This window comes from Drosophila navojoa, chromosome 2 (genome assembly GCF_054131105.1).
Source record: "Drosophila navojoa isolate 15081-1374.11 chromosome 2, UAZ_NAV_1.0, whole genome shotgun sequence".
NCBI classification, from domain to species: domain Eukaryota; kingdom Metazoa; phylum Arthropoda; class Insecta; order Diptera; family Drosophilidae; genus Drosophila; species Drosophila navojoa.
The window spans coordinates 9,158,286-9,171,394 of NC_142890.1; the positions used below are offsets into that span (position 1 = coordinate 9,158,286).

General features: G+C 45.0%; 1 protein-coding gene across 3 annotated transcripts in view; it reads left to right on the forward strand.

Annotated features, from left to right (window-relative positions):
- LOC108660044 (uncharacterized) overlaps positions 1-13,109 on the forward strand; it is a 61,249-nt gene that overhangs the window by 33,436 nt on the left and 14,704 nt on the right. For all 3 annotated transcript variants that reach the window (XM_089256508.1, XM_089256509.1, XM_089256510.1), the window contains exons 3-9: positions 5,270-5,374; positions 5,867-5,991; positions 7,859-7,956; positions 8,039-8,247; positions 9,191-9,343; positions 10,404-10,576; positions 11,871-12,104. In XM_089256508.1, the coding sequence (XP_089112634.1) occupies positions 5,270-5,374; positions 5,867-5,991; positions 7,859-7,956; positions 8,039-8,247; positions 9,191-9,343; positions 10,404-10,576; positions 11,871-12,104 (1,097 nt within the window). The remainder of the gene's footprint in view (positions 1-5,269; positions 5,375-5,866; positions 5,992-7,858; positions 7,957-8,038; positions 8,248-9,190; positions 9,344-10,403; positions 10,577-11,870; positions 12,105-13,109) is intronic.

Genomic DNA, 13,109 nt, shown 5'->3' on the forward strand with positions numbered 1-13,109 from the left:
CTGTCTGCTCTCAACGTTTTGCGTGCGGAAAATGCAAGTGATGCAGGTGAGATGCGAGTCAAGGCGTTGACGGCGTCTCGACAGCAGCGGAAGTTGTAGCTCTTGCCATCCATGCCGGAAGGCAGTCGACAAGCTGAACAGTTGCATGTGCAATATTTCACAAAAGAAACAGCAAACGGGCTAGCCAGACACAGAGATCTACACACACACACACGCGCACACACGTGCACACACATGTGTGTACATTGATTACCCGCGCTGCAAATGAGCTGTGGCTGCGCTAGCTCAGTGCCAAAGCCAAAAAGATGCGCAAAATGTCAACGGGGCCAACGAACAGGGACCAACTGACAACAACTGACAACTGACAACCAGCGAATGACATAGCCTAGAAAGCAAAAAGTGCCGCTATGAGAATGGACGAATGAGTGTGCTCTTAACTCATATTGCATTCGCATCGCATCGCATTGCATCGCATCGCATCGCATCGCCTCGCATCGTATGGCTTGAGCTGCTGCTGGAAGCTGAGCAGAGTCTAAAGCCATCCGCATGCAGCATTGTCAGGCTTTGTGCCTGGCGTGGCATGTGAAATAAAACTCCCGTAAGCAGACAGCAAGCCTCTAAGATCTAGGAGAGCGCAAATAAAACTGCAGGACAAGTGTAGCAGAAGCCGAGTTGCTCTTATAAAAGATTATTGACAACTGCTGCACACATGTGCTCCATGTTAGACAAGAGCGAAGAGTATTTTAAAATGATTGAGAGAACAATCAAAATACAGAAATTTAAGAATTACTTAACAGATTGAAATAACAGGAAGAGAAAAATATTTCTCAATTCTTTAAAATGACTGAGAAAACAATAAAAAAGCAGAAATTTAAAAAATATTTTTTAAGTTGGAATAATAAAAAAATAAAAATATTTGTTATCTCTTTAAGGCAATAATAAGTACAGAAATTTTTAAAAATATTCAACAAGTTGGTTGATATTATTGAGAAGACAATAAAAATACAAAAATTGGATTAATTTTTTTTTGTTAGAATAACAGAAAAAGAATCATATTGATTACCTCTCCAGTAAAACCTTAGTAGTTAAATGTTAGTAGTTGATCTTAGTTCTGGCCTAGGAACATGAGCTCAACCAACAAGCTGATGGCTCGTCATATGCCCCACGTCAATGAGAGTATGCATAATGTTGAGGCATCGCCCGACAGCGGGTACAAACCGACAAATAGTAAGCCGGGACGAACCTTGACTGAGCTGCAGGAATTACGCAAATCTCGTTTGTTGAATGTGTTTTCAGTTAGGTGAAGATGCGCCAGCATCAACGTTTCATCCTCAATTGGTATGTGCCGTGAGAGGCAGAGCAGGGCAGGGCAGGGCCGGAGTCGAGGCGGCATGGACATAAATCTGTTTTAAGCATTTCGGCTCCAGCTTGTTTTGTGCATAACGTTGACGATGTCGACGACTGCGACACGATGTAGCTGCCATTGCTCTGCCCCATACTCTGCTTCGGCTCTCTTCTGTGTGTCGCCGTTTTGTCTCTGACATTGCCAACGACTGCGTTGCCTCTTTTTTTTCATATACATATATATTCTTTTATTTTTGCTTTTTCCTTGGCTTTGTTTGCTCGCAGCAGCTTAAAACTCATAATGCCGTTATAAACACAAACAAATGTGTGTGTGTGTGTGTGTGTGTGTGTGTGTGTGTGTGTGTGTGTGTGTGTGTTTTGTTGTTGTTATATCGTTGTCAAAGGTCAGCGCACGTTTAAGCCAAGCAGCGCAATTAAACGCACAATGCAATCGGGGAAGACAGCAAAAGCAGCAGCTGTGGATACACACACACACAGACAGACAGATGCAGCTACAGACAGTGCTACAGAGACAGAGATACATTTGTAGAGGCATAATCTCAGCTTTTCGGAGCACCAGACCAAATAAGTTGCACTGAGTGGCTAATTGCGCACAAAGTTGCGCTGGATAATCCCAGCGCCCGACGACTGCATGTGCTCAGAGGCAACTATGTGTTAATTATGTTAAATTCAAAGATGTTGCACATCAGGGCCCAGATTCAGATTCAGACTCGGATTGTGATTCATTTTTCACACAATTCCCTGGTCGTGGCAATGTGGGTTAGTCACGTAGCCAAAGTTTTAGCGGCAATGGCGTTGATTAAGTTAACCAAAAGACGCAGCCGGGATTTTCTGGGCTGGGGAAGTTTCGGAAAATGTCGCCCCCGTCGTCTTTGGACGGCAGGCAGGCAGGCAGCGTGAATCGAGTGCGCTGTGCGGCAAAGTGGAGACACACACGCGCATGTGGTATATTTTCTTGTATTCCACTTGCCACTCACTAATTAAGTTGCATGGCAAAAGTTCTTTGCCGACAGCTGACAAGAAAAGCGCTTGGTAAAAATACAGACAACTTCAGTATATGGGGCAGTTGGAGTGGTCGTTCAATGTGGAGCAGCGCAGCTGCGCTGGGTGTGGTAGTGGCTAAAAGTGTAAGCTCATTAAGTGGGTTTTCCGGCTGTCTATGGCGTTGGCGTTGGCGTTGGATTTGCCGTTAGTCGACGCCAACAGCTACTCCAGAAACATCAAAGTAAGCATAATTTGATTAAGACATTTAAGCCAAATACCTAATCATCATTAGCATCAACATAATCATCGGGCTGGCTGGCTCATGGCTCATCGAAAAATCACCACTTTTGCCAGCCTTTGATGCCCTCGACTTGTGTACATCATTGATTCCCAGCAAGGCGAACGTAATTTATTGAACCCGGCAACCAAGTGACTTGCGGACCAAAACCAATAACCAGAGACGAGGGTGGGCTCCGCCCCCCTGCCAGCCCTCATTGCCTGTCTGGCTGGCTGCCAGACAACTTGGTCAAACCTTTTGGGACTTCAATGCACAAGTTTTTCCGGACTTGAGCCGAGTTTGTGATTAATTGCTGGCCATTGCGGCCTTTACATGATACGTTGATTTTAAGCCATAAGTTCGTTAAAGGCTTTTAGGCATGCATGAGGCGTAGTTCATTAGAAACGAAATGAATGGTCTATATTAGTTTGAAGCTGCGTTTTCCCATTGATGAGCCCCAAATAACCTTTAAGAGTCTTAAAGTGCGGATAACCCAAAATAAAATGACTTACTCTCGAAATTGCTCAAGCGATTACAGATTTCTCTGAGACTGAGGCTAATCCCTAATGTAGTTTTGAGCATTTCATTGACTTTTGCCGCTTAAGCAATTGCTGATGAAGCAAGCTTTTACACAATATTGCTCAAAATGTCTATATAAAGATGCCAAGTCTTTTATTTTAGAGTCTTTGAATTTTCTTTGAGTTGAAGCATTTATAATATATATATATATAAGTGTTTCACAGCACCACATAAAGCAGTTTGTTCTAGAAAGGTGCCAAGCTCTTATAAGAGATTAAATTACGCATTAAGTATTCTATTTGCGAGATAGTCGAGTTGGCAGATTTTAGCTGTGCTGGAAACTCGGTTTCCAAGTAAATTGCAGCCAGCGATATCACGGGCTCTCATGTAGCTTATACATTTTTAAAATGCACTTTTCTACTTATGTCCTTACGTAAAAGCACTGACAACAATGCAGCAACAAGCAACAAGCAACAGGCAACAGGCAACAGACAACTGGCGACATGCGGCAGGCAATGGTTGCAAGTTGCAAGCAAGAATGAGGACATCTATCGCACTGGTTGTAGTTGAGCATTTTACGAGTCATTGTTTAATGTGCTCGCCTGAACAATGTCCTGTCGTACACGTACTCTCGTATTTCTAATGCAATTGTACGGGACATTGCATTAGGAGTTTACCAGCTGTCAGTGTCAATGTGTCGTTCGTATCCTTGGCTCCTTCTCGTCATGCCCCCCTCACTCGCCCGCCATACAATTGACAATTAGTTTTCGAGTATTATTCACATTACATACATGACTGAGGATTATGCCAGCCAGCCAACTCTGGCGAGAGGTCAATTCCAGGCTGACCTTTTGAAGGAGCGACTGCACGTGCTGTCATATACAGATTATCGCAAGGCAAGCGCCTTTCCTCGCTCCTCAATTCCCAAATGACATCTTACAATCGCTTTCAGCAGTTCATTTCTGTGTTGCCTGCGATCTGTGGAGTTTGTTTGTCCTTTTGTTGGTCAGCAAAAGGTTTAACATAAATTCGAAGGGCGCTGCCCATGCTGTAGACTCGGCCTCGGATTGTTCACACTTGGCGACCATTAAGTTTATGACGCAACAACAATGAAACATGCCCAATACAAAAGGGATGCATCTCGCTGGCCACCAGGGGATGTTTGGCCAAGCCAAAAATACTATAAATAAAACATGGCAGTGTTGGGCTGGCCCCAACCAGCTCCTTCCCATCCCATCCCATCTCACGTTTGTTCGCCAAAGCAAAGCAGGAAAAAAGCGCAACAAAAAATGTAGCTCGTCCGAGAAGTCAGAAAGGGTCTAGTGACGCTCTGGAGTGTCTGGTCAGCGCCAAAAATCAAACATGTTGAGCGCCAGCTGCGGCAGACAATGAAGAAGCAGCCATGTGGCGTGTAGCATGTAGCAAGTGGCATGTGGCATGCGGAATGTGTGTGGGTTTGTGGTTAACAATGGTGCACCTCCTGATCCATAGTTTGGCCGTTTTGCGGTTGCAGCTGTGCCCGAGCGCCCCCAGGGAATCGACTCAATTTATTATTGGCGCTAGTCAATGGCCAGAAAACAAAAATTGGCTTTTTAAAGCGTTTGCAGTCCGCATACGAATTAAATTAAATCAACAAGAACAACAATGACAACAACAGCAGCAAGCAAATTTTGAAATGGTGGCCAGTCTGCGCCCCTGTCTGGACCAGGGCGTGGCATTTAGCGCACAATGCTTTTTATCTGGGCAAAAAAAGGCGCAATTTTCCAATTGAATAATTGTCGCCGGCAAGTTTTCACTTTTGTTGACCGGACGCAGCCAAGCAGGAAGATAGCAGCAAACGCAGAGCGGAACGGCAGGACGACAGGACGACCAGATAGCAAACGGGGCAATGGCTGTGTCCATTCAATGGCTCAACAGTTTGCCAGTGTTTCAGTGTTTCAAGGCTCCAAGTGTTTGCTTTGCCATTGAATAGATTTTGATATCTGCACTCAGTCCCTCTCTCTCTCTCTCTCTCTCTCTCTCTTTCTCTCTCACTCTTGTTATCTCTCATCATCATCTCATACCGCTTTTATCTATACTGCTGCTGCACAGCCTTTTAACAACAATTTTCTTGTCTATTTTCAGGATGATTTGCCGGGCCAAGCTCTGCTGGATGTCGTTTTTGCCAGGCTCAATTTAATCGAGACTTCATACTTTGGCATTCGCTATATAGACGATGAGAATCAAACGGTAAGTGGCGGCAGGGCTGGCGTCCTGCGAGCAGGATATGGCAACTGACTGGCGCATCCTGCCTCTGCTCTTGCTGCTGCTGCTGCTGCGGCTGTGCAAACATATTGGTTTTTGAAATTCATTTTCGTTTTCATTGAAATTCATTGAGGCGCATTGAGGGGCGTTAAGAAAGGAAAACAAAAAGTCGAGCTCGGCCAACTCTTTGAGCCTTTGACGCAGCCGGCGAGACGCCCACGCCCGCAAGGCGAATTATACAATTTCGCTTTCAGACTGTCGTGCGGCGGCAGGCAGCAGCGCAGCAAGGGGCGCGCGTTGCCTTGGCCTTTCATTGAAATTCACTTTTATGCCACTTGCCACACGCACATTAGTGGCCGCGTGTCGTCTCCAGCTTTTATGTTTGGCCATAAAAACGGGCATATGGGCGCACCTGTCAGCCCCCAGCTGACGTGGGCGTTATCAATTTGAAATTTATTTTTCCATTTCCCTTCACAGCACTGGCTGGATCCAGCGTCACGCATCTCTCGCCAACTGAAACCCAAATCGGATCCCTATGACTTGTACTTCGGTGTCAAGTTCTATGCAGCCGATCCGTGCAAACTGCTCGAGGAAATAACGAGGTGAGTTCCATCAATATTAAAACAGCCCAAACTGCATGAAATATGATTTTAAATACAATATTTGCATTAAACGAATTCCATTAAGCGAATTATGAAGCCTTTTTGAAGGGCAGTCGCTCGTCCTTTTTTACATTAATACAATTTTTAACATTGAAATGCTTGGCATTTTATTAAATGAATTCAATTTATTAATTGCCACACACTCGCAATGCAATCCAACCAGTTGACGGCCAAAGGTCCTCGACAGAGGGCAGACAACTAATGGATGGTGAAATAATGTGAATAATCAATTTATGCATAATATGCACAGCTAGCAAAATAAATTGAATAAAAAATGCCTTTAAAGAACGTGATATGCTAGAAGATACCCTATAAAAGTGTACCTCAAATTGTAGAAAATAAGGAAAATGTTATTTAATTCCTTTTCAATTCTCAGATTCAATTCAGATTTTAAGGAAGATTTTTAAATTTAAGTTAATATAATTGAGATATAAATAATTATTTATCAATTTGTAGGCAAATACGTTAATAGTATACTGTCTCTCTCTCTTCATCAATTTGGTAATAAATGGGTATTAAAATGGCAATCGTCATGAAATTTCGGCAGGGGAAATTGTGAAAGTCCCGAAGGATAATTGGGCAGGCAGTCAGGCAGTCAGGCTTTGGCGGTGTGGTGGGTGGGGCTGGTATGGATCGCCCTTATGTGTGCGCGAAATGCGCTTTAGCTATGCAGTTAGCTGCATCCATCAAGCATTTGGTGTGTGCAAATATTTGCGCTTAATACGACGAAACGTGGCAGCCATAATCGTCACCAAGTGGGGACGCCAACTGGATACGACTGACGTACAGAGACGGAGCATGCTGATGGCGATGGAGGGTGGTGGAACGAAGGGTCGCCAGCGGATGCCAATCGCTGGCCAAACATCATCAAAACTCTCGCGCGAGCTGACTGCCAACGGTTGAGCTAATATTGGCGCATATAAATCCAGTGAAATGCAGTTAAATGCACTGAAATGAAATGCACTTATAACGCGGTGGCAGTTGGCGATTTTGCTGAACACTACTGAAGTGCAGCGCGTGGGGGAAATTTTGTTATTTTAGCTATACAAAGTCTGCGGCGCACAATAAATGCCAATTGACTTTCACGTTGCATGCGACATGCGGCACATTGTGCCTCAAGTGCCGCCAACGAGCAGATGAAGTATAGTTGCAATGCAAGTTTGCTCATTTGCTATAGATGATAATAACAAGCAAGCCGTCTGATATCTCTAGATGAGACCAAATTGAATCGCTCGCTAAGCAAACAATTAACCAGAGCCGACGTCACATATGTTGTGGAAATATTCATATATGTATGTATACAGACCTCTTCAGCGCTCTTGTTCATGTTGTTATCAGTGAAGCGCCCGAAGTGGGCATATTGCAGCTAATACACAAATTAATTATGCAGACTTATGCCTGACTTATTTGATATTATGACTGCCCTTAATAATTCAATCAATATAAGCAGAGCTGTGATAAATATAAAAATCCTAGATATTTCTTAGCTTACAGCAAAGCGAGCAGCTGCCTGAGTTTAGTTCACATAAGTCCGACTTTCGCAGGGTATTCTGCAGTCATCAACTCCGAGTTGTTTATTTGTTAAATGATTTTGTCTTCCAATGTAAACAGTTTGTTTGGGTGTTGCGTTTTGTGTGTGTTTAGGCCAAACATCAAAGTCGTATCCAAATAATTTTATGCGGCGATTTGTTTGCCAACTTGTTAACTGCTTCCAGGATGGGTTGTTGTTATTCTCGTTGTTGTTGTTGTTGTTGCACTGATTATATAGACAACTAATTAAATTTGTTCACTCTTATTTATACGACAGATATCAACTTTTCTTGCAAGTCAAACAGGATGTGCTACAGGGACGCCTGCCCGTTGCCTTTGAACTGGCCGCCGAACTGGGCGCCTTTGTGGTGCAATGTAAGTAAAGCCGCAAACGAAGCTCGAGGACATCAGCTAAATGAATTTGTTATTATCCATCTATTTATCTATCCATGACCAGCCGAATTGGGCGACTACGATCAGCGACGCCATTCGAAGGGCTATGTGTCGGAGTTTCGCCTGCTGCCCAATCAGAGCAGCGAGCTGGAAACCCGCGTCTCGGAGCTGCATCAACAGCTCAAGGGCATGTCGCCATCCAGCGCCGAGCTCAACTATTTGGACAAAGTCAAATGGCATGACATGTACGGCGTTGACTTGCATCCCGTGCTGGTAAGTCTACATACATATGTTGTGCTTGGCCCCGCTCCCCCACTAACCCAAGAGCAGTCACATCATGGAGCCCCTGCTCCTGCCCCTGCTGCCTAGCAAGCAGCCAGCCATAAAAGGGGTCAGAGCAAATGCAAAGTTTAATTTCATTTCATGGCAAATATTATAAATCATTTGCTCACACACATTTCTGGGGACCAACGCAATGATCAGCCCCTGCCTGCCCCTGGGTCCGTAGACAAACCTCGTCAGTCCAGACTACTCCAATATCCAGCCCGCCCCCCCTTGTCCGTTTCGTATGTCGTAGTCGCTTTTGTGCTGCGTAAGTTGGCACTTCATTTGCATTTTTTATTGCCCTTTACTTTGATATCAAACCTCAATAAATCACCAGCTGTGTTTGTATGCCAGCTACACATGTGTGGGGTAGAAGGGGGGGCAGGGAGTGCGTACGAAGGGGTGCTGTAAGCCCTTGTACTCCACATGCCACATGCCTGTGGTATGTGTGCTCCCGTCTACTTCGGTTTGTTTATAGACACAAATCATTGACTATCGCGGCGTCAGTTGCGAGCCCACACGGCTTCCTCTCTTCCTCTTCCTCCTCAGCCTCATTCTTTTGGCACGTCTTTGTGCTCGTTCTGGTTTTTAATTTAATTAACAGCTAAAATTACATTTATTTTGTTTTGTGTGCCTTCTGCCTTATGCGAGTGGGTTAACATGGGTGGGCCATAAAGCGTCGCACAGCTGCTAATAGGCCAAGCTGGCCAAAACTTTGCTCTCTTGTTAACACACAAATAGCCAAAAACTTTGCGCTTAAACAAAGGCCAAAGGGGAGTCAGAGAGACTCTCTGGCTCGCCTTTGTTCTCCAACCGAGTCTCTAACTCGAACTTCTGCTTGAACTTAGCTCATTCTCGATTCTATTTTTTGTTGCTTTCTGGTTCTTTGCAGGGCGAGGACAGTGTGGAGTACTTTCTGGGCCTGACGCCTAGCGGGATTGTGGTGCTGCGCAACAAGACGACGGTGGCTCATTACTATTGGCCGCGCATTGCCAAAGTTTATTATAAAGGACGCTATTTTATGCTCAGGATAAGCGATAAAAATGTAAATTTCAGCGCGTCAGGCAACAATGCCAGAGCTCGATGACGACGAAGACGACGAGGACGACGAGGACGACGAAGGCGACGATGGCGAGAATGGCCAGAATGGCGAAGGCGACGAAGCATTCACTCCTAACCATAAATATTTCGCTGTCGAGTGCTTCGCACAATTTGCAGTTCGTTTTCTATTGTTCGCCTGAAGTTTTTAATGTTTCTACCAGAAAGGGTATCAGGTGGCACTTGGCACAATCTTGTCTATTTGTTACGTAATTATATTATATATTATATTAATATTTCAATTCTCGCACAATGAGATGTAGATTTTCATATATTAGTTATATAAGATATATGATCTTTCTTAGGAAATATTCTCCTCAACTAAATCCCTTTCTTCAAGTTTCACACAAAAATGTCTCAGAGATGAACACTTTTCCCTGAACAGGCAAAGTGTATAACGGTTTCGATGCACGAAAAACTGTTTCCATTTTCAAAGCATTTTGCAGCGTTGCCAATTTTTTCGTTGTGTGACAACTTTTTGGCTGTCAGCATACTCAAGTGGGGCAGCTGAAGCACTCGTTAGACAACAAGTAGCTGGTAGATGTTAGCTGGTAGCAGATAGCTCTTGCTGCCAGCCACCAGCCAGCAGCCTTCAGCCAGCAGCTAGCGGCTCCTTGTCAGCTTTCCTAACTTGAACACTTTTTGGTGCTAACGCTTTGATAATCAAAAAACTTTTCCGCAGTTGACGCACACAAAAGCGAAACTTTAGCATTTTCCTTTTTTCTCGCTTTTTATTGAAGTCGGATGTGTTTTCTTTCCTTTTTTTCCTGGTCGAGAATTCACACTTTACATTGGTGCGGCACAGAATTCAGCCGGGCATTCATTCACTCAATTTGCCTTTACTTGAGAACTGCAGCTTTTGTCTGTCCACGTCTGCATCTCCGTCCTTGTCCTTGTCATCGTCATCGCCATCGCCATCGTCATCGTCATCGTGCTCGTCATCGTCATCGTCGTGACTTGACTGGGTGCTTATCACACTTGCGTTATTCCTTCTACCTTCCTCACAGAATGAGCTAAGCACTTATGGCTTTGAAACTCCACGCAAATCGGCGTGCAAACATTTGTGGAGATGCTGCGTGGAGCATCATGCGTTCTTCAGACAGGTGCGCGTTGCACCTCTGCCCAATTCCCAGTCACACGCTGCGGATTTGTTTCAACTGGGCTCCCGCTTCAGACACAGGTGAGTGCTCTCCCCCACGCCCCACGCCACCGAACCGGCTTCGGCTCCATCAACAGCGCCAAAAGGTGCTTTAAGTGCGCAGCCCAATCTGCCGGAAGTATAATTACATGAGAGTGGGTGATGGCTCTCTGTATGTGTGAGTGAATGTGTGTGTGTGTGTGTGTGTGTTGGTTCGGTATTAAAATAAAGTTATTAAACTCAAGCTGGGGCCCTGGCCAAGATGCACAGACTGCGCGCTTTTGGCCAATTTATTAGCCAGTTGGCCAATTTGCAGCGCTTCTAAAAGTGCAGCCAATTAAAATGTAACCAAGCACTCGAAGTCCTATTCGGTATGTGTGCAGCTCATGTGATTAGATCATTAAAGAGCAGCTCGATTCAGAGCTGAGCTCCACAAATCGTTCAAATGAGTTCGTTCACTGAACATTTCAGTGCCTGCCAAGCCAAGAAGAGGCAAAGTTTGGGATTAGCCTGCATGGCGTTCAGTGGAACCGGCTCAGCTGAAGTTGTGGCATCTCTAATAGATGCAACCACATGGTTGCACACAGACATAGATCAAGTTTACACCAACTCGAATGCCCAGCTAATTGGAAGTCCAATAAAAATGTCGGATCTGCAGGCAGTACGACAAACTCAAGTCGAGCGCAAAGCCCACTAATGACTTTCTGTGAAATGCCTCCAAGCTGTGGCCGGAGCTGGAGTCGGAATCGGAATCGTAGTTGGAGTTGGATCTAGTGGCAATGCTTGAGCCTAAGCCGCCAACAAATGCAAGGCAATTGTGCATGACGAATGTGGCAGGCCGTGCCAGAGCTGGCCCCCGTTTGCTCCACGTCCAGGTTCATGTTTATGACAGCCATTTGCGGGGACTGCGGCTGGCCATTTGCTGGGCGAAACTTTCTTGCACTTGGCCAGCCGCAAACTTGGTCTAAATCGAGTTCACGTGGCCAAGCGCTACACTGGCAAACTATTAGCCCGGCAGGGTGGTGGGCCAAAAGTTTTGGGACGCCAGCGAACATTTTACGAGCGCTCGACAGGCTCGACGGGGCCGACCAGCTCGACGGGCGTTTTTAATTTGTGAAACAAATGAAAGTTTTTTACAACCTTTTTATGGTTCACTGTTCATTATTGCGAACCATCAGCATCTTGTGCTATTATAGTTTTTGTTTTTGTTTTTTGTTTTTTTTTTCCTGTTTTTCTGTTGCCTATTTCTGTTAATATTTTTGGACGCCTTCATGCCTACTTTTATGTTGCCCAACAATCGCATGTCTGCCCCAACCCAACCAACCCACAACCAAAGTCGCTCGGACAAGCAAATGGAGAAGGATGCACTTGCTGCCGGACGTTCGCCGCCCGCCTTTACGCGCGTGCCCTCCAAGCGCCAGCCCCGACGCGTGATTGATGACTTTTTCAACAGCAACGGCGGAGGTGGAGCTGGCGGCGTCGCTGGCATCCACATGGGCAACCGACCCCTGCCATCCCAGCCGCTGCCCCTCCAGAGCCTGGCCAACACCAGTGGCCATGCCAACGCCAAGTGAGTACTCCAAATATCCATCATTTGTTTTCATTTCATGCACAAAAGTTTTGATTTACCCAGCATCAGTTCTCTATATATGTCGGTCTATACATGCATACATATGTACATATGTATATAGTCCCTTTATACACTTCTTTTGGCGCAGTTGTCCCTTTTTATTTATCTATGTTCTTGCTCTTTTTTTGGCCAATTCCTTTTTTCGGTCATAATTCTGTGGAGTCGGCGCCGGCCGGAAGTGCTCTCATGTTGCTCATTGCAGCATCTTCCTTTGATCTGTTTTTAATTTTCGACATGCGAATTTTGTTTTTTGAGGCTGTCTGCAGCAGCCGCCCCAAAATACGGTATCTGCTCCCCAAGGGGAAAATTCATATGCAGTTTCCCAGTTTTGGCATAGTGAAACTGTCGCCCTCTCTTTCTCTCGCTCTCTCGCTCTCTGTTTCATTTCTTTCCTTCTATTGTATCACTTGAAAAAACCGAAAGCGAAAACAACAATGCACAAAACACTTCATCATGCCCCATGTGTCCATGTGTGCGAAAGTGTATGTGTGTATGTGTGTGTGTGTGTGCGTGCAAGTTGTGTTTGACAGGCCGCCGCCTTCACATTGTTTTAGTGAATGTTATTGTTATTGTTGTTGTTGCGATGTCCTCATCCGAGTGGTGCTCCTGTGGCATGTGCTCTTGTGCCGCCCTTTTTTTTCGATTTCGTGCTCAAAATCCATTTAGTTGCCATTTGAAGGCAGTTACATTGTCTAGACGCAACATTTATTAAATGTTTTATGGCTCTGAACATCAAATTATATATGGACAAATAAAAATCGGCCATTAGAAAAGCTTTGCCCTTGGCGTTGGCGTTGGCGTTGGCATTAGCGTTAACGGAAATGTTGCCAAGATGTTATACCAAGGAGAGCTAGATTTTAATGGAAATTGAGTCATACGTCGGCAACAACAAGATTTATATACATGTATAGCCATGTAGGGGGGTAAATAGGATTCGATAGTTGT